Raw genomic sequence first — 25730 nt, 5'->3', positions numbered from 1 at the left:
TTTGAATGCCATTAATTAAACAGGACCAAGTTCTTTAAAAGACTAACCAGGGGACAAAGACATGTAAACCAAAGGCATGATCCTCTTGTTTTCAGGAGAGCTGTTTAGGCCACTCAGGAGCAGTGAGGAGGACACTGGGCCCGGTCTGGTTTACCAGCTACCCAGAATTGCATAAGACCAGAGTGAGCTTGATTTGGGTGGATTTTCCTGATTCATGCTGTGGTAAACCTTTAATACCTCTGAATTATACCAACACTTGCACCCATGAGACCCATTTTAGAGCTCCAGTTTAAGATTAATGTGCTTAATGTAAAAAAAAAGCATTTTCAAATAAATAAGCATTATAATGTGCTATCCAGGTGCTATTTACAAATGAAAAACAGACAAATTAATACAAAATAGAACGAGGCAGAGGTCCGACAGAGTCTCAAATTCAACTGTACTCATTCTGAGCTGGAAAATTAACTTATACATGTCCATCTTTGGCAGAAACCAGCATCTGTTTAAATTATTCAGTTTGTGCAGCTTTGAAACTTAAAAATAAAAAGAGGTTGGCATCAAAGTGGAAGGAAAGGATCAGCTTCCAGGTGTTGTTTATCAGGCAGGAGACAGCAAAGAGCAAAAGCACAGAGTGTGCCTGCCGGGATCCTCCAAATCCAAACGCGCACCAGGTCACCAGGTGGGTCCCAGAGAGACCCTCAGCTTGATGGGGAGCCCAGCTTGGGCTGGGGCTCATTATTACTCCCATCATCTCCAAACTCATTTTGGGAGGAGCATCTCCTCTGAGCCAGAAAGTTAGCAACAGTGACAATAAATCAAGATGATATGAGACAACTGTTACTTTTGAATGAGTCCTTTAATGTTTTACATTACTTTGTGTGGTACAATCATTCCTTGTGCTTTTAAATTTGGAGATCCGAGAGAAAACAGCCTTTTTGTTGCAGTGCTCACCTCTGATTGTAACTTCTTTCTTCTGAAGGGTGTCTTCCCCTGTGTATATGTTCCTGGCTCTGCACGCATAGGTGCCTGAGTCTTCCAGGGAAACATTCTTGATGAGGAGGTGAAGCGTAACGGAGTGCTCCTTCGTGACGGTCATTTTTTGTCTGCGAATCCTGTGGTGCGTGCTTCGGTTATGCGCTGTCCGCAGCTGAATCCAAGTGACGTCTCTGTATAAGAACTTGCTAACTGTGCAAGACAGTTTCAGGTCCTCTCCTTCCGCAGGCATTTTTTCCAAGTGAACATGGAACCCATTTGGTACATCTATAAAATAAGAGTAAAGAACTTTGGTTCACAGAAAAACCAATGTGTCATACGGTGGCAATATCTCGTCATGAGATATTCAAGGATCTGCTGAATTATTCCTGCAGAGAGTCTCCCAGCATCAGCGTGAAAAGAATGACTATTTATCTGTTTATTTTAGGGAACTGCTCAAACATAGCAGGGGCACCAACTCAGTTCATGCCATCAGAGGCAGGAAACGCCTGACAGGACAGTGAGCATGATGGGACATTTTGCTCATTTGCCTCAAACTGCTCTTCCAAATGGAATTGTTTTGTACAACTTGGGATGATCACGACGTTTCCCATTTCTTTACCATGGACAGAACTACTGGTAAATGGACAAAACAGAAAAGTGACAATAGCAATTTGTACTAAAAATCAAAGATGCTTTTATCATCAAACTTATCCAAGATAAGTTGTGAAAGCCAGACCAGGAAGTCCCAGGTACATGTTTAGAGACCCAGTCCTGCCAGTCAACACCGCCGCAACCCTCACGCATCCAGTGAAAGGCTGACTGACCTCCCAAGCTTCCCGCATTGGGTCGCTAGCGTCCTCCCAAGCTGCCGTCCCACTGCCTGGCCTGCGCTCCGCTGGCAGTGGGCAGGGTGTGCAGAGAAGAGCCGACTTACTTGCTCAGGTTCCCTACTGGTGGTTGTCCCACCCAGTCATAAAAGAGAAAAGAAGTCTTCTGAAAATGTGGACAGCTTCTCTGGAAGAGTGGCTGGATTGCAATATGGGGGTGATCGTGGGAGGGAAAATAATTTTAAAAATCAAAAGCTCATTAAACATTTTCTGAAAGTGACTGTCATTAAAAGCCATTTTCTCCAACGTCCATTCCCAGCTAACCTTCATCTCCATCTCTAAGTGCCTCTGGCACCACCTCCTGAGCTTTCCTCCTGAGCTTTCTTACCCTGGACCATCATTTAGCGTTTGCCCTGAGAGTTCCTAGTCTCATTTTAGACCGTTTCACCGGAGGATTCAAAAAAAACCATTGGCTACTGGCCCTGAACTGATCTGCTCTCAAAACCCTTGCATTGACTGTTACTAGTGGCGTATCTGTATTTGAGTAAAGAATTTGGGCCAACATTTTACAAAGTACTTTGAAGATGAAAAGCACTATGTTATGCTATTATTATTATTATTATCCTTTGGACACAAAGCTATAAAGAAACCTTTAAACCTTAAAGGGACAATAGTCCAAAATTAGATATCATATCAACTCTTTCCTAAATCTCACTTTGCTTGTTTTTCTGATTTTTCTGGGCTTTGGCTTTATTATAAAGTGTCACGTCTGAAGAAATGCCAAAGTATTCATTTGAAACCTGGGAGCGGGGGTAACCGCGGCCTATGAAGCTGTCAGCAGTTGAAGAGAGAGGAGACCAGTGGAGGTTTTCCTGCTTTAAAGGTGAAAACCTAAGGATGTGCCAGAAGATGCAGAAGCAGCTGACAATCATTTTTAAGATAACAATAAGATGTCTGAAATAGCCCCTGTAACTTAGCGTCATTTTATATTTGGGACATTTTCCAAGCATAAGGATTAAATCCGCAGCCATCAACTTTTACACACATACTAGAACAGAAGTATGGTACACTGGTTTCAATCAAATCATTTATTTAAAGACCACTGACTCCATTTATGAGGTCTCATCTGGTATTAGAACCTAAGTGAGCCCAAGTCACACTATTGAGAGCAAGTAGAGTTTCTATTTACTTCAGTGATTTGAAACTTCCTGTGGAAATTAGCTCACAGGTTTCCTGATGGAAGATTTTGTTTATCTTTGCCAAGCACCACCAGGAATCTCAAAATAAAATGCATTTAGTGACATTGGGAAGCCAGGGAGATAAGGCAGTGCTGTTCCTGTTTCACACTCAGTGATTGCTAACACACCCATAGTCATGCTGAGTGCCAGCAAACAGCAAAAACACACACATAAGAAAAGAACTAAATAGGTTTTGAGGTCCATTTCCCACATGGTGGGCACTGTCATTGAAGCTAATTTGGTGTACGTTATCAGACAGCCTCTTAGAAATGATTACCTATTTCTCAGCATCACCCATTTGGTATTCTCTTTTGATCCATAGAAAATAATAAATAAAATGTCCTAAAATGAGTTAATGAATCCAGAGGGATTTTTCTCCTTAATTCATGTTGATTTTCTTTTATTTATTTATTTTTTATTTTTTTGCCTGAGTACAAAAACAAACCCAAGAAAGAATTGCCTTCTAACACAGAGTGAAAACAAGAAATCTTCCCACACTTAAGTATCTGTTGAAGATTCAGCACAAGCATCATCAGCACCAACTAACACTCATCTATCTAACATGTATCACACCCATGGAGGTTTATGAGGTGTCAAGGAGAGGAATCAACGCTTACTCAGGTGAGACATTCAACCTAGGGTTAGGTGAGTCATCTATGCTCAAAGGGGGTAGACATTTAGACTTGGTTGGTCAAGCGTGTGAATTGAGTTCCTGAAAGAGGCAAGCATAGAAATGAAAAAGATGAAAGTGCCTCATTTGTCAGGTGGGGATAAAGAAGGCTTCTCTTCTCATGGAGACTAGTAACAACATTCTCTAAAAAGACAGTGAGTGGTTACTAGAAAGTTTTGCTTTTTCAAATAGTTACCTGTGTACACATAATGGCGCAGTACAGAGTCGAAGCAGTGGAGGGTTCTAGTGGCCACAGGTAACTACTTTTCATCAGTTTGGAAGGCAACTGTAAGTTATTATTGTACTTTAAGGGGCAACATGATGGAAATGAGGCTCAATAAAGATCCAAATCCAGATCTAGATTTAAAGCAGTTAAATTTCAGACAGATCTTTTAAAGCATTATCTGCACCAGGTCCAAGAAGAAATACAGAAAACAGACATGTAAGGTGCATCGTACCGAACAATATTCAGTCTCATCTCTAGTGAGAGTAAGTCTCGTGACAAAAATTTGAGTAAAAAAAAGATAATAATTAGTTTTAAAATAATGTGTGCAAGCAAATGAATCTGTTATCACTAATCTTATCACCAACTAGAACTTTTCAGGACTGGTAGACAATAATTCAGAGAAATTATATTCCAGGAAATGGTGGCTTGATTGGCTGTGTTTGTGCTCAGATTAAGGTTAAGGTTCCTGAATTCCTAGAGGAAAAATGGCGAGAGCTTCTAGTAGGCATATTTGAATTGAATTCTCATTGCTCCTTTCTGTGGACAAGCCTTGAGATCTAGGAAAGGTCTCAACCACTCCATGGTTATTAATTGTTTAAAGTGGTGGGAGGTGAGAGGGAATTTCTGAATTCAGCTGATTAGCTTGATGGGCACCTGTAGCAACAATACCACGCATGGATATATGATGCGACAAGGAAGAGGGACGGAGAGGCGAGGTGTTGGTGCTGCAGTTCATGCTGGGCACCAGTGAACCTTTCCTGGGGTGCTGAACGATATGGAAATGAGCATGCCATTCCCCTCCCCTCCGTGAACATCCGCTTCCAGCACTGCCTTCAGACTCAGGCAAGAGGGCTCCCTGTCCTGGGCCTTTGGATGGCTCTGACTGGCCATCCCTCTTCACAATGTAAAGAGTCTGTGGGCCAAGTGGGGATGTCCACTCAGAGTCTGTGCTAACCCCACTTCTAGATCTTTCTTGGGGTCTCTGGGATCCCAGAATTCCCTGTAAAGATGATCCCAAGTCTGTTTCCAGACTGTCTCAGCCTCTTTCCTCTTCGCGAGGTCTGTCCTCCTGATGTCGGACCACTTGTCACTGGGCACACTTCTGGGTCCCAGGGAAGACTGTTCATGAGGGGTGTGGGCAGAATTTGGATGCCAGGGCAAGATTATCTTCTTTCTCCCTGTTCAATGCGCAGCCCCCTCAGTGCCACCTCAAATCCTGGGGCATTTTGCATCCTGCTTTCATCTCAGAGGCTTCCAGCTACACTGGGTAGTACAGAACCCATAGACACAGGTGGCTATTGAGCATTTACAACATGGCTAGCATGACTGAAGAATTTCATTCAAGTCTTTATTTCAATTAATTTAAAAACGGAAGCAGTATAATATTTTTTAAGATGTCAATGACATCTTGAAGCGATAATATTTTGGGTATATTGGGTTAAGTAAAATTAATTTCACTTTTTACTTTAAAAAATCTGGACACTAGAAAATTTTAAATTACATATATAGCTTACATTATATTTCAATTGGACAGCATTGGCTTACCATTGGTAAATTTGTCCATCACACTACTTTTGCACAAACCTTTGGATACTAGAATATATATACTTTCACGTTTCTTCTTTGTTTCCTGGGTGTTAAATGTCTTTCTAGGAAGACAGGGCTTCACTGATATCTCTGCAAGTGCCCACTGCAGAGTTGAGTGGTGCTATCTAATAGCAGGTGCTGCTAGACTTGTACAAATGTGTTTACTGTTCAGAACAGAACAGGAGTTGCTCAGTCTTTTGTCCTCTAAATCACACATATAGTGGCTATAGATTTGGGTAACTTGTTTCCAACCAAATATACGGGACAATACCAATAATCTGAGATTGCATCTGTGTGAAATTGCTATCTGAATCCTTGAAAGAAAGGGTTTTCCTACTTGGAATGGATGCAAAGATGATTTCCCTTCCACCTCTCGAATCTGAGAGGAGAGGGACTGAATCAGTCTAGAGCAGCTCTGCCGCGTGCCTCCCCACATCTCCAAAGCCATTTCCTCACCTGGGGAACGCAGGGCTAGAAGGCAGGGCTAGAACGCAGGGCTAGAACGCCTCTGCATCTCGCCCAGCTCCGCTGCTCTGTGACAGCCTCTCAGGGCGTCTCCATGGCAGCTTCTCAGAGGGTTGGCTGACTCGCCAGAGGCTCCCTGTAAGCTGACAGCCCACGTGGTCTCATGAAGCCAGACCTGTTCTTTCTTTCTGGAGAACTCAGGCAACTACTGCAGCCTGCCTCATGCAGTGCGAAGTTTCCAGAGTTGGCAAACTGCCCAGGCTTCCTCAGAAATTGGGGAGTGTGGAGCCAGGCAATTGTTTTTATACTTTGAGCTACTTACTTCCTTCCTGTACCCGTGGAGGGACATAGGGAGTGCCATTTGTGTACCTTGGAAGTTTGAAGATTTGCAGGACGGTCCTATTTAAAGCTAAAAATTCTTAAATGCTACCAAAAAAGAGTACATTAGTTATTGTCAACAAAGCTCAGCTTCAGATTTCTATAGGAGAGCCTCATTTCCCAAAAAGTTAAAATGAAGTTGTGAAACAATTAGCTTTCTGGTTTTAAAAAATGTTATCATATGTATTATAATTTATTTCCTTGATTATTCGTTTTTTAAAAATCCTCACCCTGGGATATATGTTTATTGATCTGAGAGAGAGAGGTAGTAGAGAGAGAGAGAGAGAGAGAGAGAGAGAGAGAGAGAGAGAGAGAGATTGGTTGTTTTCCATATGCCCCCAACTAGGAATCAAATCTGCAACTTTTTGGAGCACAGGACGATGCTCTAACCAACGGAGCTACCTTGCCAGGGCTCCTTGGTTATTCTTGAACAACCACTGTGTGCCGGACCCTGTGCCAGGTACTGAAGGGAATTAAAAAATGAACATGACAAGATCCCAAATTCACAATCCAGCCTGGGAGCCAGACATCCACAAATGGCTCTAAAAGGGAATTCAGGGAAACTATTATTTAGAAGATTCAATGGTGATACTATTCCTAAGAGCAAAGATGAAATTATTCAAGTTTAACAATTCTATGGAGTCTTTTCTTTAAATAAAAATCACTCTATCTATGAGTGCACTAGAAGCAAACAAGATTTGAAGAGAGACTGAGGCCACCAGGCTGTTTCTGTGAGTAGAAGGTGTGTGGCTTACCTGTGATATAAAAGTTCATGTTTCTTTCCACAGTCCCCACTTTATTGGAAGCCACGCAGCTGTAGATTCCAGAAATTCTAGAGTCAGCCACAACCAGGGAGCTGGCAGTCTGCAAAAGAAAAGGCAGTTTCAGCCAGTGACAGGACAAAGAACCTCTGAACACCCAGCGGCTTCTTCTGAGGGCTGAAATGATTCAGCTATTTCATTCATTCAACAAAGGTAGTAATTGCACAAGTAGTGGTTACCAGAAGGCTCTCCCTTTTCCGAGCCCCAGCAAGAATGGAAAAAATAACAGGAAAGCAGGTCCTCAGGAGACCGGGGACTATGACATCCGACTCGGACGAGGGTTTCAGGCTTATTTATCTCATGCCGCTGGCAACAATGACAGCCCTGAGGCTGAGATGCGGGACTGCACGTCCTGCTCTCTGAGGCGGCCAGTCCACGGGGATGAGAGCTCCAGGTGAGGCGGCGGCCTCCCGTTGTTGGGCTGACCTGAGCTGTGGCGGCTGTTTGGGAACAGGAGCCTTAGCAAGCACAGGGGAGAGGGTGGCTGGGCCCTTCCTTCCCTGTGCTCACAGAACGGGGCACGGCAGCCCATGGTGCTGAGGAGAGGCAGGGAAGCTCACGAAGGTTATTGTGTGTGTTTGTAAATTACTTCACTTCTCAGTCTGTCAGTTCCTTATCTAGGAAATGAAGATATAGGCTACCAATTAATACACGATAGTTTCAGTAGACTTTAGTGGCTGCTATTTGACAAATTAGCCCCTGAAAAGGCAATAGGAGTCAAATGTGTATGAATTTGAAAGCACTTTACAAACTGATATTTCAAAAGTACTGAAACACACATTTATACAGCTTAAAGGCTTGCATTGCTATCTTCTTTTAAAGATAAAAATCAGTTACGTGAAAAAAATTATTTAGTTTTAAAATCCAACCCAACCTTGCAGAAAAAAAAACAAAACATACTATATAGGAAGATGCATACTATATAGGAAAAACAAAAAAGTAAGTTTTTCATATTTAAAATTATTTTGAAAATGTTGATCCAATTACTTATAAATTATTGCAGCCTATCTCCTAAGACACAGATGGCTGGGTTTGAAATGATAGAGGCTGTGCTGAAGCTTCCAGACTAATGGAGTGTCCTAGCTGAAGGATGGTCGAGTGACCTACAGGCTAAAGTAGTATATAGGCTGAAATGTGACCGGGGGCTTCCTAAAGTGAATACAAAATGTCTTAACATTTTTCTGAGTTTCTAAGTAATTTGCTAGGCACTTTACAGGGTCTCATATGCCATGCAATAAGGTATTTCTGTCTTTATTCTACAAATCAGGAAGACTAAGAATATATTCCTCATGTTTTAGCCAAGTTCACTGCTCCCAATTCTTTGTGATTTTCACTATGGTATAGTGAGGATTGCATAAATGGTTCCTCTTCTGTTCGTTGCATCTGTTTAATTACACATACCATATATCCTCTGTGTATTGAAATGATTGGACCTGAAAGTATCTACAATATGTGGCATTTTGCATTCAGTTTAGCAGGTATTTACTGGGCATTGCCCAGATATTTTAAGGGAGACAGAGGTGAATATGACACAATCCCTATTCTTAACCTTGAAGGGTATTCTTAACCTCAGAGGTGATAGAGAAGAATGTCCCTGCTTGAAGATCCAATACATATTACTCTCTTCTGCAGAGGAACACTCACACGAAGTCAGGTAAACAGTGAAGAATATGAAAGGGAGCTCAGGTGTCTCCCTATTTTGATTATTAATCTTTAAGAGGTGGGAAATAAAAAAATTCTGGGTAGCCATTTCCTGTGAATTATTGCACCTACCACTGCAGAGTCGTGGGAGGAAATGAAAGTAGTTAGGAGAGAAGCTTGTGAGGTGCCCCCTTCTGCAGAAGCGGCAACTGAGGTTACAGCGGCTCCAGGACTCACTCAAACACACACAGCAGCACGGACAGACCTGGGCAGAGCTATGTCCAGGTTTGTCTGACTCCAGTGCCTATGCTCTTAATCTTTATACCGAACTGCTTCTCACCTAAAAGTCTTTCAATGTAATAGCACAGATTTATTGCTAGAGTTCTATTTTTTGAATTGAATACCTCCTTGGTCAGCAGAAATAAACCATATAAGCTAAATGCTACCATGTACAGGAAAGACCAGTTTCTTTCTTAGTATTTTACATAAGCTGCAAGCTATTTTTCAATGGATACAGTGTTAGAGAGTTTGAAAATATGATTGAGGAGTAAAAAAAAATAAAATAAAATGAAACTTGTATCCTATGATCAACTTTACTAACAACTATATGATTTCTAGAGTACTTCTCTTTTTTTCCCAGAGAGTATAAATTAAAACATATTTTGCATAAAAAACAAAATCAATCTTTAGCTAAAGTATGAACTTTATAGGGTCAGAAAAAAGAGCTCAGATGTGAGCTGTAGGTGAGTATACACTGTCTGGACAGAGAAAGGTAAGTCTCAATGCAGGACTCTTCTGATTTAAAGGGACAGATACATCCCCTGGTGCTCATATGACTGTTCCAAGAGGAAAAGATAAAAATAGCATAACAGTCGGAACACCAAATATCAACTTAATACTTTAAAAGACAAAGTGCCAAGAATTTGAGTTGTGAAATGTGTTTGAAATTATAATCATTTATTTTATAAGGTACACCAAAAGAAATTCTCCAAGATTTATGTTTGTATTATTTCTGTAATTAGTTTTCATTTGCCACAATATTGTTTTTCTTAGTTCTGAACCCACACTTTGGGGGTGCCTCTACTTGCCCTGCCACGACCTCAAGAATTTAGACACTAGAAACAGACTCTTAAAGGCCATTCCTGGTTCTTTTGTATGACTCGGGAATGCTGATGAAAACTGTCGTCAGGTACTGTAAGTTTGGAAGTTATTCATATTCCTTCCTTCCCTTTCGCTAAGTATTAGTCACTCACCACTACAATGTGGTTTGAGCCTCACGGAATGGAATGGATGGGGTGATGTGTAATTCAGCCTAATCTCCAGCATCCATTTACAAAAAAGCTATATATGGAACAGTGATTTTAATCTCGGAATGTTTCTAATATAGTTTTCTTTTAAGTGTCTCAGAGAGAAATAAAAGTAGACATGGAGAAAGGTCATGGAAGAATCTAAATTTAACCTAGGGTGGCGCATTTGAGCCAAGTGATGGGAAAATGGAACGTGAGAATTAGGAAAGATGGGGGAGTGTGTGGGAAATGCAACACAAGCGGTAATCCTGTGTTAGGCACTAGTGCTCTGCCACGGGTTTGTCTCGTACCGTGCACGCATTTCTCATTCTCACCGCAAAACAATTTCAGTGGAAATGTTGCTACAATGTTGTAAGGTTGTCACAGTTCTCCAGCCTCACAGAACTAATGCTGTGATAAGTATTTCCGGTGTGTGTTTTTTTCCAACACAGGGCTCCTTCTACTTCCTACTCCGTATCTACAGACCCAATTAATAGCCTGGCTGCCCCATTTAAACAATATGAAATCGCCACGTTTGCTATTAGTAACTCCATTGATGACTCACTTTTCACAAATCTAGGCCAAAACTTTCCAGTAAGGAACTGGATTTTATTGTCCCCCTGCACCCTAACTTGAATTACATGAAAAAAGCAAAACAAAACAAAGGAAAAAAAATTCAAGTCCCTGAAATTGAACAGGTGCTCCAGCGGGCCCTTCATCCACTGGTCCGTGGGGGTGCTGCTGGGCATGCCCGCACTATGACCGCAGGGAAGAGAATCATATAGTCTAAGGTGGGACTTTACTTTCTTAAAATGTACAGAAAATACAAGTTTTAATTGAAAAGAGAAGACCAGTGCAAATCATTCTGAAATAGCAAAACTTCCCTTTATCATCATTATATGAAAGATAATTTCTCATAAACAAAAGATATATTAATAGATGCTAAAAGTGAAAGTAGGAAATTCTTTTACATTTAAAACATTAAATTAATAATTAACGTAAAGTCTGTGTTGCAGTGGCAGTTACGAACAGGATATCATGTATATCTCAAACTTGGTTTAGAAAGTATTGTTTTTTTCATTGCAAATGATTGTTTAACAAACAGTCTTAATTATGTGTGATCACAGTCAATTTTGGAATTGCATTAGGGTCTATATGATAATCACCTTCATAACAATGGGCGGATTAGGTAGGGCAAATCTTTCCAGCTCCGTTATTTGGAGGAGAAAACGCAGGCTCCGAGAGGGGAACTGGCTTGCATGTCGTTACACAGGATAGAAAGTGGCAGGAGCTGGGTCCCAGGGCTCCTCACTGCATGTGGGATGGCACAAGAGCCAATGGGATCTGGAAATCTGTACTTAAAACCTTTGCGTCACTACAAACTTACGTGTAAACCAGGGAAGTTCCTCTTTCTAACCCGGGTTCTGTTACTCCACTACCACCACTTCTCACAGGTATTCTCTATGGAGTCAGGTCGCTACTTCATGGTTCAGGCTACTTGGAGACCTCACCTAGCTTTCTCATCTTCCATTTTCTTTTTTATTGAGTATTTTTGTGGAATAGGATACCAAAATAGGACTAGAAGTTACCACATAAATTAAAGTTTCTAAGATCTGTTTTAATATCCAGCAGTTATGGTCAGGAAAAGGCAAATTGAACTGACACAACCAATGCCACCTGGAAAATTTCTAGTACTTTGTGACAACTAACTTGATTTCTATCCTGAGGCAATTTCCTTTTTATTTTTATTTTTATGTAGTCACAAATTTAACTTTCACGTTTATAGAATTTCCTCTTTCCTAAGTATTTCACTAAACAGTTCTCTCATCAATAGTTACACATCATGGAATATTTTAAACTACTGTTCATTTGTATTAGAGGAAAAAATTTTAAACCACCTACAACTACTACTAGTTATAAAAACATTTCCTAAATCCTTGACAGATGACTGCTGATAGTATCATGCCAGCCGTCGCCATCTGAACTGATTTCTGTATTGGCTTAAATTGGCAGAGGCCTGGGTTTGGGAACAGGAAGACTTTGGTTTGAGCTTTGCATTTTCCACGTTAAGCTGTGTGGCTTTGAATTAATCATCTTATCACCCAATTTTTCTTATCTTTAAAATGGAGATAACCCCTTTGGTCAGCCTAAGAATAATATTGGCATTAGCATATGTCAAAAAGTTTCACAATGAAGAGTTCCGATGTTACTTGTTACTATTGTCAAATCCTACATAGAAAATGATGCCATCTAATTTGTCACCTTCAAGTGCAAAGAATACAGCTGAATAAAGGCATAATCACACTCCAGTAGACGGCATTCATAATAATAGACTACTCCAAATCAAGACATGCAAGTAGAAATAGACATTTCAGTAAGGGGTTGTTTGATATATATATTTTTTACTTTTAAAATTATCACTAACCCATGCCTGTAATCACAGTTTTTTAATGTGTATTTTTCACTAATTCAATAATAAAAAAAAAAAGCCACCAGATCTGAGATCCACTGATATTTGCATGGTTTAAAAGGTATCAGCTCTGCTAAGGCTCAGTGGAGGTTAGGGGAGTAGAGAATGAATAGCACAGGAGTGGCAGGAAAGATGCCTGCTAGACCCTGATGCGATCAGAAGATTTTTTTTTTTTTTTTTTTTTTGTGGGAGGAAGGGTTGAAGTGTCTCTTTTTCTTAATAAGATATAATTGACATACAACATTATATTAGTTTCGATGTATAGCACAATGATTCGATATTTGTATATATTACAAAATGATCACCATAACAACTCTGGTTAACACCTGTCACTATATATAGTTACAACTTTTTTCTTGTGATGAGACTTTTAAAATCTACTTTCTCAGCAACGTCCACATATGCAATGCAGTGTCACCACTACAGTCACCATGCTGCACTTTACGTCCCCAGGACTTTTTATTTTAACTGGAAGTTTGTACCTGTTGACCTTCTTTACCCATTTAACCCACCCCAATCCTCTGCCTCTGGCAATGACCCATCTGTTCTCTGTATCTATGAGTTTGTTGTTTGTTTGTTTTAGATTCCACATAAAGTGAGATATTTGATTTTCTCTGATTTATTTCAGCATAATGCCCTCAACATCCATCCATGTTGTCACAAATGGCAAGATTTCATTTGTTATAATGGCTAAATAACATTCTGTTGTGTATACACACCGTATTTTCTTTATTCACTCATCCATTAATGAACACTTAGGTTGTTACTGTGTCTTGGTGATTGTGTGTAATGCTGTAATGAACATAGAGGTGCGTATATCTTACTGAGTTAGTATTTTCATTTTCTTCAGATATACACCCAAAAGTGGGATTGCTGGATCACATGGTCGTTCTATTTTTAGTTGTTTGAGGAACTCCATACCCTTTTCCGTAGCCGCTACACCAATTTACATTCCCACCAACAGTGCACGAGGGTTCCCTTTTCTCCACATCCTCAACAACACTTGCTATCTCTTGTCTTTTTGATGATAGCCATTCTAACAGGTGTGAGTAGTATCTCATTCTGGTTTTGATTTGCATCTCATAAGTCAGAGAATCTTGGGATTCTGTGTGTTTGTATACCCTAGTGTTAGTCAGGCTTTGCCTTTGCAAAGACAGAGGGGAAAACAAGGTATTTTGTGGAATGGGAACATTCCATATCAGCTTTTGCTTATTGCTACCCCACTTTATTTGTGGAAGTGAGTCTCAGTCCTGGTTACATGCCAGAATCTGCTGTGAGCTTTCATGAACCCTGGGCTCCACCCCAGAGATTCAAAAGTAATGATAGTTGGGAGAGGATTCGAATATGCAGCCAGGGTTGAGAACCACTGATGTGGACAAGCCTGATGTTCAACAGGCAGTTCCACCCCTTCTGTTGGGACAGCGTACTCATTCCGTGGGACTGGTGGTTGGCTGGAGAATACCACCATTTGAGTGACCCCAGTGCATCTCTCCATGAAGAGGTATCTCAATACCTTCTTCTCTCTGGACTTTTGTTTGAGCTTTTGAGTGATTTCTGGTCCTAATAAACCCAGAGCGGGGAGCTGAGTGTGTGTTTTTAGAATAAGTATCCCAATGTTTATTTTTACAAAGAATACCTTATTTTTTCCTTCTATTATTGCCGTGCGCTGAGTGATGCTCTCAATTCTGTTTCCTATGTTGCTGTCAGGATCCAGGATAAAGGACTCTTCATTATTGGAGCAAAAGTCATACCTATTTTTAAAAAAAGTAAGTCATTATTATGTTGCTTTGCAGCATGGTCCAGACCAAGGTGAAATGAAAATCATTGGACAACAAAAGCACACTTTCTTTCTCTTTTCTTTAGATTTTCCCCAATATCCATTCTCACAACTTAAAAATAGCAAATATATTTTGCCTGATCTGAAAAACCCACATCAATGAATCTCCAAACGTCCTTCCTATTCTAATTGTTAAATATGAAATAAAATGCATAAATAAGAAAATTTAATATATAGATTTTAATTAGCTCCTAGTGGAGGAAATATGCAAACACAGAAAAAAATGAAGTTACATTAATGAATGGAAACCTCAAAGAAATCACATCTATAAAAGGCTAGCTGCTAATCAGAACATTCCATTACCCAGGTAACTTTTCCCAGGCTAATTAAGTGCATATGCAAGCACACATGATGGAGCAGTTATTAATTTCAGTCTATTTCTTTTCAAGTTTGGCGGCTTCATGGTAAGCTCTTCAACTTCTTAGGCCTCAAGTGTTTAATTATAAAATAAGGGTTTGAAGTTATTTATCTTTAAGATCTATTTTTATTCTAAAAGTCCATGAAATCTCTCTCTCTTATTTTGAACTAGCTACTTGAGTACCATTTTAAAGAGAGATTTTGACCTACACTGAGTGGCCAGATTATTATGATCTCTGAATGCATAATAATCTGGCCACTCAGTGTATATCCTATATAATAAAAGGCTAATATGCAAATTGTCCCCTCAACCAGGAGTTCGACCAGCAGGCAGGCTGGCCAACCACCCATGTCCCCTCCCCCTGGCCAGGCTGGCCGGACCCCACCCAGGCACGAATTCATGCACCGGGCCTCTAATAAACACACACACACACACACACACACACACACACACACACACACACACACACTGAGTGGCCAGATTATTATGCATTCAGAGATCATAATAATCTGGCCACTCAGTGTATATCTGGAAGTTAGCATGTTTTCTCAGACACATTATTATCAGTAAGCTTCTGTTTTCATATGGTTTGTTATTCAAATCATTTGGGTAAATAGTTATTGCTCATTTATTATGTTTTATGTATCCTACATTCTACATGAATAAAAACCCCAAACAACAAGAAAAGACATTTAAGTCCATGCTGACTGGACAGTAAACTAGTATCTTAACTGGCCTTGCTGCCGGCTGGCTTTTTCCACTCTTCCAACACCCACCAAACTGCGTCAGACCAACCCCTGCATGCTCTGGTTTTCAGTGAAATCCTTTTTGTTCCAAAAGCTTTAACAACTGGACTGTAGAAATTTCAGGCTTTTTTGTCTCATGGTCAAGGCCATCCACAGTCCATCCCTTACCTGCTTTTCCAAATGTAACCTATAAGAAGCCCTTTGTTCTAGTCAAATTGTGTTTTGGTTTGATTAGTTCAGAGTACTGGGCCAGGAGTCAGAGGGGACTTAGGTCCTAGTCCTGCCACGACTTCTCCTAACTATATGACAAGTTTTCTCTTCTGCAAACTAAAAATTAAATATACCTGCCTTGTTAATCTCACAGGATTATATAAGCATCAAATGGCTTCATTTACTTGCAGAGGTTTTGTAAATTAAAGACACAGAGGAAAGTAAGGAGTTACCCTCCCTGTATCACAGGGGTATGCCATGTGCACCCAGATCCCTTCGTCTTCACTCACGTAGCTACCATGGACTAGACACCCCCACCATCCATAACGCGGTCTTGTCGAACAGCTTATTCTGACCATTGTGACCTCTCATTGCTCTCACTTACCACTCACTGAGCCTATAGCAAGTTCACCTTAAAACATTCCTTGAGACTTAAATAGGAATGTATTTGAGACAGTGCAAAGAGAGATATATTTTAGGTGCCTCAAAACTGTATCTGTTAGGCTCCCAAGGTTTGGAGAGATGTGCCTGCAGGAGCCTGACTCGATTCCCTGCAGCCACCCTCAGCCAGCCATGCCCTCTGTTTCTGATTAACTTCGGTGTAGATTTTTCTGTTCACTTGCACAGGGACCATTTCACTGAAGCATTTTTAAAATTTATATATATATATATATATATATATATATATATATATATATATATATATATATAATTTATTTATTTATGGTTTTCAGAGAGGAAGCAAGAGAGGGGGGGGGGACACATCAATGATGAGAGGGAATCATTGATTGGCTGCCTCCTGCATGCTCTACACTGGAGATCAAGCCTGCAACATGGGCACGTGCCCTGACAGGGAATCGAACCATGACCTCCTAGTTCATAGGTTGACGCTCAACCACTGAGCCACACAGGCCAGGCTCACTGAAGCATTTTGTATTGTTACCTTTTGGACTAGAATTTGTGGTGAACAGAAAGTTTGCTAGGCTTTATTTTGTACACTAGAGGCCTGGTGCACGAAATTCATGCACAGGGGTGGAGGATGTCCCTCAGCCTGGCCTGCACCCTCTCCAATCTGGGATCCCTCTCGTAATCCAGAACCACTGGCTCCCAAGTGCTCATCTGCTTGCCTGTCTGATGCCCCTAACTGCTCCCCTGCCAGCCTGATGGCCCGAACTGCTCTCCCATCCTGGCCTGATCCCCCTAACTGCCTATCTGCACTCCCCTCCTTGTTTGATCCCCCTAACTGCCTATCTGCTCTCCCCTCCTGGCCTAAACCCCCTAACTGCCCATCTGCTCTCCCTTCCTCTCCATGCCTTCAGACCCCGGCACAGGAGTGCTGGGAGCTCTCCGCTGAGGCCCCGCCTTCGTCCTGACAACCCCCCTCTGGGCTGGGTGGCACCATGGCCCTGTGGGCGCCTCCGCTAGGGGGGCCGTCCCTGTCCTGATGCCCCACTCTGGGCCAGGTGGTGTGGCGGGCCTGCGCGCGCCTTTGCCGTGGGGGCCACCATGTCAGGCCTGCATGTGCCTCCACTGGGGGGGCCACCGCAGCCCATCCTGATGCCCCCCTCTGGGTTGGGCAGCGCAGCAGGCCTGCGCGTGCTTCTGCTGGGGGGGGGGGGGGGTTGCCCCTGTTCTGACGCCCCCCTCCGGACCAGGCGGTGCAGCAGGCCTGCATGCATCTCCACCAGGGGGGCCACCCCGGCGGCAGCCTCCTGTCCCAGTGGCACAAGTCCCTGCCTCGTCCCCGCCCACCAGCTCCTGTGCGCACAGTCTGTTGAACGGTCATGACTGGGACACCGTTAGGACCAATTAGCATATTACCTCTTTATATATATATATATAGATGTTTTGGGTAGATTTTGGAGATTTTGAAACCAGGAGGATCTTTTAGAGTCCAATCTCCAGAAAGAATTGAGGGGATGATCTTAAGGAGCCAAGGGCAGCCATGACTTATGTGAGATGAAGGTGAGAGGATAAAATAAGTGAGAAAAAGGGAAGACAGAAGGGATTGCAATGGCCAGGAGAAAGTTCTGGGTTGTTCCTCTCTGGCCCTGGAGCCCAGGAAGGACTCCAGAATGCGAACCTATCTAGTCTTCCAGATAGTTTCCCCTCCTGGGCATGCTGCCCTGGGAGACCCCCCTCCAGAGCACCCACACTTCCTAAGTTGCCATTTAGTGCTTCCAGGCCCCTCTGGGCCAGCATCTGCAGGGGAGCAGGGGCCACCAGTACTTACTCGCTCTGTTCTCATAATGAAGCGAGGGCCTAGCAGGCAATTGGCACCACATAGACATGTAGAAACTTACAAACAGGCATGAGATACTGATATGTTGTTTCTAGTAAGAGTATTCATTTGTTTTAGTTTATTATTTTCAAACATAGTGATAAAAAGACATAATGTAATGAAACCTCATATATTTACCACCCAGATTCGACAATTATGATTTTGCCACATTCGTTTCATTTATCCCTTATTTCTTTTTATTTTCTATAAGTATTTTAAAGCAAATGCCAGGCATCATGTCATTTTTGCCTTACATATTTCAGTGCATAGCTCCAAAAATATGCTCATTTTTTAATTTAACAAGTGTCATTATTACACTTAATAGAATTAGCAACAATTCCTTGGTGTTGTGTGTACCCAGTCCAAATGTTTTTAAAATGTCAGTTTTTACAGTTAGATTATAAGGTTAAATTCAAAAAGAATTAATAAGGAGTGACCATTTGTTGTTGTTGTTGTTGTTGTTGTTGTTAATCATCACCCAAGGACATTTTTCCACTGATTTTTTAGAGAGAGTGAAAGGGATGGGGAGAGGCAGAGAAAGAGAAACATCAATGTGAGAGAGACACAGTGATTGGTTGCCTCCTGCATGTGTCCTGACCAGGGCCAGGAATTGAGCCTGCAACTGAGGTACAATACCCTTGACTGGAATCGAATCTGGAACCCTTTAGTCTGAGGTCAGTGCTCTATCCACTGAGCCAAACTGGCTAGGGCAAGGAGTAACCACTCTTAAGGAATTTCTGTTAAGGATTTCTACTAGCTAATCTTATAATCATCAGGTAAAATAAGTGAAAGCAGTTTTCTTTACTAATTAACTCTATTGATTAGTGTTCTCTATTAGTAGAGAAAATGGAAGCAAAGAGAAATTAGACACTTTCTCCCTTACTTGAGACATTTTATTGATGAAGCTTTAAAATCATGATGTTATTTTGCCCTAGTTTTCATTATTAGTATTCTGCATTTTCTTTTTGTTTGTTTGTTTTTTGTTAATCCTCACTTGAGGATTTTTTTCCCCATTGATTTTTAGAGAGAGTGGGAGAGAAGGAGAAAGGGAGAAAGAGAGAGAGAGAGAAAGAGAGAGAGAGAGAAACAATGATGTGAGAGATATACATCCATCAGTTGCCTTCGGTACCCACCCTGACTGGAAGCCCTTCAGTGAGTGGGCTGATGCTCCACTAAACAACACCAGGCAGGGTGCCACTTTCTAGACTGTAACCTCCATACCTTGAACTAGTATTTGACCTCACATCCTTCACACATGCTCAATACACATACGAGTATATGTAATGTATATATGTACATTACAGGCATATGGGGCTTATGACATATGTACACCTCTATGAATATATGTACACCTATCTTAGTCATGTGTGTGTGTACTGCGTGTTGTGACATCAAACAACAGAAATTCTCTTGTGTCTGGAAGAGAAGTCTTTCATTTCATTCTTTTTCCCTTAAAGAAGGGGAAAAGATAAGAGAGGCCTTAGACAAAGATCTTAGTTTCATACTCTTGGTCTTCAGGAAACGCAAAGAAATATGCGAGAGTAAAGCTAGTGTAGGCATTTCCCGAGGGAAATGCAGTCTGCCCTCAGAGTTCACTAGGGGCTGCCAACCTCTGACCCCCACCCCCACCACTGAGTCTAAGGGCGGTAACCGAGGGCACAAGCCCCAGCGTGGAAACGAGAGACTGGACTACGGCGGCCAGGTCCTCCAAACAAAAAGGACAGATTCTGTGGCTGTTTTCTAATTTGAGGACTGTTATTTTTCCCTCTTTGTAATTGCAACCACAAAAATAGAATGTCATTTAGGAGCCTGACTATATAATAGCACTTGAAAAGAGATTTAGGGGGAGGGGAGTTTGCCTAAGTCTTAAGAATACATCAAGCTCTTAAGGAAGTAGATTGTGCCATGTTTGAAGATGCAAAGATAACCACTGTGCTGGGAACTGTCTTGAGGGGGGAGGAAGCCGAACAACAAGAGGAAAGCAGCGTTCACTCCTGATTTCGCACAGGAAGCCCACAGCACCTCCTGCCCAAGAGAGATAAGAACGCTCCCAGGCACAATTCTGGACAAGGCCACTGTTATCAGCGTCAGCTCCACGCTGTCCTCTCTCTGCTCCGAGCCTCCGTCCCTTTCCTAATGAGCTTTAGGATCCGACCTCCATTTGCATGCAGCATGCCAAGTACAACATCATGGAGGTTATTTATAACCATTGAGAGAGGAAAAAGTTTCCGGGGTAAGAGTGTACTCCATGTCAACTCATCCATTGCCCTAGAGTTGGAACAAATTAGTTTCAGACTATAGATTGATATAAATAAATTCAAAGAAAGCAGCCAATTATGGACCCGGCACATGGAGTGGGCCCTACGTGGGACATGTCAGTGTGTTTAACTCCAGGCAGGAGCCGTCTGTGGGACTCTCCCGGCTGCTCTCAGTTACCGGGCTTCTTCTCTCGACACTTATTAGGGAAACACCACCCGCAGGAGATGTAGATGACATTACTGACCCACATGCTTGGGGTTGACTTTCCTGTAGTGGCGAGGAATTTGCCTTGTTCCCTTCACGCTCATAAATACTTGGCTCCTCTGTGACCAAAGACAGATAAAGGCAGTCTGGGGCCACAGAAGAAGGCAAAGCCAACACTGGGGTCAAACCGACAAACTTGACAATATTGACTGCTGGTCCCAAGAGGCAAGTTAAGCAGCCATAGTTGTAACAATTATAATATACACCATGCATAGTATTCTCTACTACAGTAAGGATTATATTTTCTATGCTCTAGGCATTTCTTGAACACTATCTCACTAATCTGTACAAAACCCTAAAAGTGTAGGTACTCTCACTTCCTATTTAATGGATAAGGAAATTGAGGATTACCGAGGTTAGGTAATTACCCAAGGCTAACCAGGTAAGAAGGGGCAGAAGCAGAATTTATCATCAGTTCTGGCTCACTCCGGAATCTGTGCACGTACCCCTTACACTGTAGGTAATAATATCCATGTACAATCATCATATGACAAGAAATTGCTTTACTGCACTGTTTCTTTGTATGTAGCAAGACAAGGCTTGTCAAATATTCACTACACAAATATCATTAGTGCAGTGGCAATTTCCGTCTTTTTTAGCCCTGTTTGCACGGTCTGGTGAACTTCTTTCCAAAATCGGGCACACAACTCTCATCATACGCAACCAAAATATGTTGCACGTGCAGTGTGTGCCTGGTCTGCGGTGAATTTATGCTGGAGCTCATTTTGTCATCCCACAGTCCCTGAACTCAATCCCCAGTCACCTTCACAAGCCCAGCTCCGGGAAGACACCCCAGGGGGCCCTTTGTGATCCCCTGTGCTGTTCCTTAGGTGCTGGCTTTGAACAATTCCAACTGTCAGACTTTCTTCTCCCCCTGCCTTTCTTCCTCCTCCCCGCCCTACACCGCAGGGGCACTTTTCTTTCTTCAGAGGATGGGCTGTGGCATCTGGTGGGGTCAGAAGGAGAGTCCAGCTGGGTGAGAAGCCACTGAGAGTTAGTGTCTGTGTTTGCTTTGAAGTGACGCTCTCTTGGGAGAAAACGTAGACTCTGAAGAACAAGGTGAGAGGGTTCAACCCTTCATTTGGCCTTTCTAGAGAGTGCCCATCTGTTTAGTGCCTGACATAGAAACCAAGACTCCACAATTAGAGTTAGAAAATCCTCATTTCATAAATGATTTCTAGCAATTCCCTAACCACCCCAATTCTAAAGAGTCTACTCAACAGCCTGAATCTTAAGATAAAGAGGTGTGTGTGTGTGTGTGTGTGTGTGTGTGTGTGTGTGTGGTGTTTTCTCCTTTCTCCCTATGATACATGATATGAAGCTGAATTTTCTTTAAAAATCTCTGTTGTCCTAAATTCTGATTCTTGGTTGGCTGAGGTAAAACTAGTGCCAGGCGTGGCTAGGAGCTATATGTACATATTTAAGGTCCACAAAGTCTCACAGTCACCCAGTGAAGCAGGTATTATGATCACCAGTTCACAAACCCTTTCAGCAATGAGGAAAATGAAACTCTGAAAAATCAAATGCCTTGCTCAGACTCACAGAGAAAGGAGCAGCACTGGGATTAGAACCCAGAGTTCTTAACACTCTCCACCAAGTAACCTCCCAAACTTTACCTCACCACACTTCGCCGGGTGCATCTGGCTCAGACACCTGAGAGGAGAGCTCTGGTCCAGGGTCAGACACCAAGAGAGATGAAGTGTTAGCCTCCAAGGGGAGAAGGGGCACCCAGCCCTTTGGTGGAGAGGGAAGGGGAGAGGAATACTTCATAATTACATTTTGATGTAAATTTTGGTTAGTTTTGGTCATAAAAATGTTTTGATGCCCAAATTATAGGAACTCTTGGTCTTCTACTAGCTGATAAATTTTATCATTTCAAAAAATGTTGCAACAAAATATAAAATCTACCTTTTATCACAATCTTTCTCTTTCCCTGTTGACTTATTTTGTCTGCAGGATGCCTGATTGCTGTGAGGTAAGGCTGGCCTGTTTATTATGAACTCCAATCATTTATAGCAGGCAGCTCATTTTAAGGAGGCCTCTGGCTGGGGGTGGCAGTGTGCAGTGGTGAGCTGAGCACCCCAATACCCTATGGCTGCTTATTTGAGCCTGGGCCATTGCCTAGGAGTGACTGTATCTATAATTTATAAATAGAGCACCTTTACTGGGGGGCAGGGGGGCTCTAGAAAGCTCTATTGAGTCCCAAGACAATAATTTCCCTCTTTCTTTTTTGGATGATGAGATATGAGGGTTTCTAGTGTGGACTCTATCTGTTTAATGAGATTAAACTGCACGTGCTCACTCTGATTAGAATCTATTTGTAAAGAATATTAAATCATTTCAAGTTAGGAAACAAAGGGGTAGAGCAGCAGTAAACACATCGAGGCTGTAAAAAAAAAAAGACTGTGAAAAAACAGAAAGGAAAGAAAAGCCCACCTGGAAGCAGGCCAGCGGGCGCGGCCAGGGCCGCTGGGCTGGCTGGGGCTGCCGCCCTGCAGCCGGGCCTGATGTAAACTTCCCTCTGCTCCTGTGCGCTGTGTCAAAACATCACCCATAGCGTGTCTGAGCCATCAGATTAATAGAATCTGCACACACTATCTTTTCCCCTCTTCTCACATTCTCTTAAAACAAATAAAACAATATAGGGGAAAGGATGCTGGCACAAAGGTGCAGCGCTGGAAGGAGTGTTTAGACAGAAGGGTTCCTGCTTCTTTGCTCCAGGAAAAGGGCCTAGGCCTTCGGGTGGCCACAGGGTCAGGCCGAGAGGATTCTGGAGGAGTGACTTTCTTGTGCAGTGAGAGACCCGGTGACGCCTTGGAGCGCACACTGAAAATCACTTCTTGTCTGAATGGAGAGGGGGGAGTGGAGAAGACTTTTCAGGGATTGGAGGCCCTGGGTCAGCTCCTCGGACAATGGTGGAGGTGATCCAGCGTCCTGCCCACCTCTGTTTAGATAAGAGCTTTTCCGTGAGCGTCTTGGCCTGCAGTGCTTCCTGCTCTCGAGGGCCCTGTGGTCCATTCACACTCAGAACAAGGCCTGTCTTCCCAGTCTCCGCTGTCCTTCCTCTCCTCGCCTGTCTGCTGCCACCAGGAGCCCCAGTGATCCCCCTACCCTGACTCTGGCTCTCTCTTTTACAGAATCTGAGCCAGGACAAGGCAGCCTTTTAGTCCAAGAGGGGTGACCGGGAGTCTAAAGGGGTGGTTACTTACTTGGTTAAAACCAGATATGGGCTTCAAAGAGAACACCTATCCTGTTCATTCATTTTTCTTCTATTAGTTTTATTATAGGAGACTGGTCAGCTGAGGAAGAGTGGGTTGATAAACAGATGTCTTTAGGGAAATGTTAGGTGTGGCTACAAATACCTTGATCTCTTACATGTAAGGAGTTTTACTTAAAGTACTAACTCTGTTCCATGAATAATATTTCAATATTGTTACATTTTGTTATCATGAAAAGGAAGAGAACAGATTACTTATCTAGTGGTCAATACTGAAACATCCAGAGAGCCTTCAGGGGTAGGGATGGGAAGTCACAATTTGCCCTAAGGACCATAGATCCTAGAGCTAGTCAGACCCAATTTCAAATCATTATTTTACAACTTTCTAGTTACATAACCCTGGATAGCAAAAGCCCACTTGTGAGAATCAGAGTCATAGAAAACTGCTCAGAAGTTTCAATCCTTGAATAGTTCTGCAATTGTTGAATCATGTCGCTTTAAATAAGTTCTGTTTTGGTGTTATGCATTGGTCACCACTGAAGGGCATTATGCCTGAGACACCCCCTCTCATAGAGCTGTGGCTGAGGGGTTTGTGGGACACACCCCACATCTCAGGAGAGAAGTCATTTCCCTCAGCTCTCAGTTCCCTGAAAGATTGTACTTTTTGTACTTCTCTTGGTTTGTTTTTAACTCATGGGTCTCTTATGCTTGCAAATGTCTATTTTATTTCTCTTTCTCGCTGGACAACTAGAAAGTAAAGCTTGTGGGCCATATCTCCATATTAGTTTAACGCCATTTTCTCCTTTCATCCAGGTATGCTCAATTATTTATTGTACTTTTTGTGAATCATTTGAACTCTTTGGAAATGGATGTGCCCTTAACACAGCCAACTCACAAGATGCTACCACATGTTACCACGCCTTACTGATTCTACTGTAGGAGTTAAAAAGAAACAGAAGGGAGATAACTTAAGACCCTTTTGCATCAGCAAACATGAAGTTGATACTAAATGAGTTAACTTGTGTAACATACTTAGCACAGTGCCTGGCACACAGCAGACAGATGATAAGTGTTAGCTATGATTTTATTATCTGACTAGATAAGAGCTGTTTAGGAGCAGGGGCTCTGTCTTACTCATCTCTATAACCTTACGGTCTAGCCAGCCGCCGGTGAGCAGTAAAAGAGCCCGCGTCTCTGGCTCATGTGACTGCCGGTGAAGAATGAGTTCTGATAATGGCCTGACTGATGTGAACTCAACCTCATGTCAGGCAGCAACCCTGCCATCCATCACTTACCTAAAACGTGCTGAAAAAGGGGCACTACTGACCCTCAAATGACCTCACACAGATCCCCTCAACTAAGCACTATGTCACCACCATCGGTGCCTATCCAGTCCCAATGAGGAGTGTTAATGAAGACAGGGGATCTGACCGGGACTGGATAAGCTCCTCACAGCAGCAGTGTCAGTATCTGACAAACTGGTGGTCACAGACAATTTCTTTCCTTTTTAAAAAAATGTTTTTATTGATATTTTAGAGAGAGAGGAAAAGAGAGAGAAACATTGATGTGAGAGAGAAACATCCATTGGTTGTGATCGAACTTGCAACCTGGGTATGTGCCCTGATCAGGAATTGAACCTGTGACCTTTTGGTGCAAAGGACGACGCTCAACAACCTGAGCCACATAGACCAGGATGGTCATGGACAATTTCAACTTAGGCAACAATGCTGACATGTGGAGAAGCATCTTCTGATCTAATAGAACACTAACCAGCCATAGTCTTCTCCTTTCTTCAAGGGTAGGCAAAAATGTTGGCTCATAATGACTAGCATCCTGTTAGTCAAATAAATAATTTGTTCACATACATTCCATTTAAGAAATAAAATCAGCCATGACTGGTTTGGCTCAGTGGATAGAGTGTCGGCCTATGGACTGAGGGGTCCCGGGTTCGATTCTGGTCAAGGGCATGTACCT

At 42.3% G+C, this 25730-nt stretch overlaps 1 protein-coding gene across 1 annotated transcript in view; it reads right to left on the bottom strand.

Moving 5' to 3' along the window:
* The window catches only part of FLT1 (fms related receptor tyrosine kinase 1), a 218462-nt gene that overhangs the window by 108941 nt on the left and 83791 nt on the right, over positions 1-25730 (bottom strand). The window contains exons 11-13 of the mRNA XM_054719726.1: positions 14221-14335; positions 7122-7230; positions 952-1260 (exon numbers count right to left, since the gene is read on the bottom strand). Coding sequence (XP_054575701.1) covers positions 952-1260; positions 7122-7230; positions 14221-14335 — 533 coding nt within the window. The remainder of the gene's footprint in view (positions 1-951; positions 1261-7121; positions 7231-14220; positions 14336-25730) is intronic.

The sequence above is a fragment of the Eptesicus fuscus genome, chromosome 7, assembly GCF_027574615.1.
Source record: "Eptesicus fuscus isolate TK198812 chromosome 7, DD_ASM_mEF_20220401, whole genome shotgun sequence".
Classification (NCBI taxonomy): Eukaryota; Metazoa; Chordata; class Mammalia; order Chiroptera; family Vespertilionidae; genus Eptesicus; species Eptesicus fuscus.
Note: the sequence above shows the minus strand (reverse complement) of the source record. Positions and strands in the feature narration are given on the sequence as shown.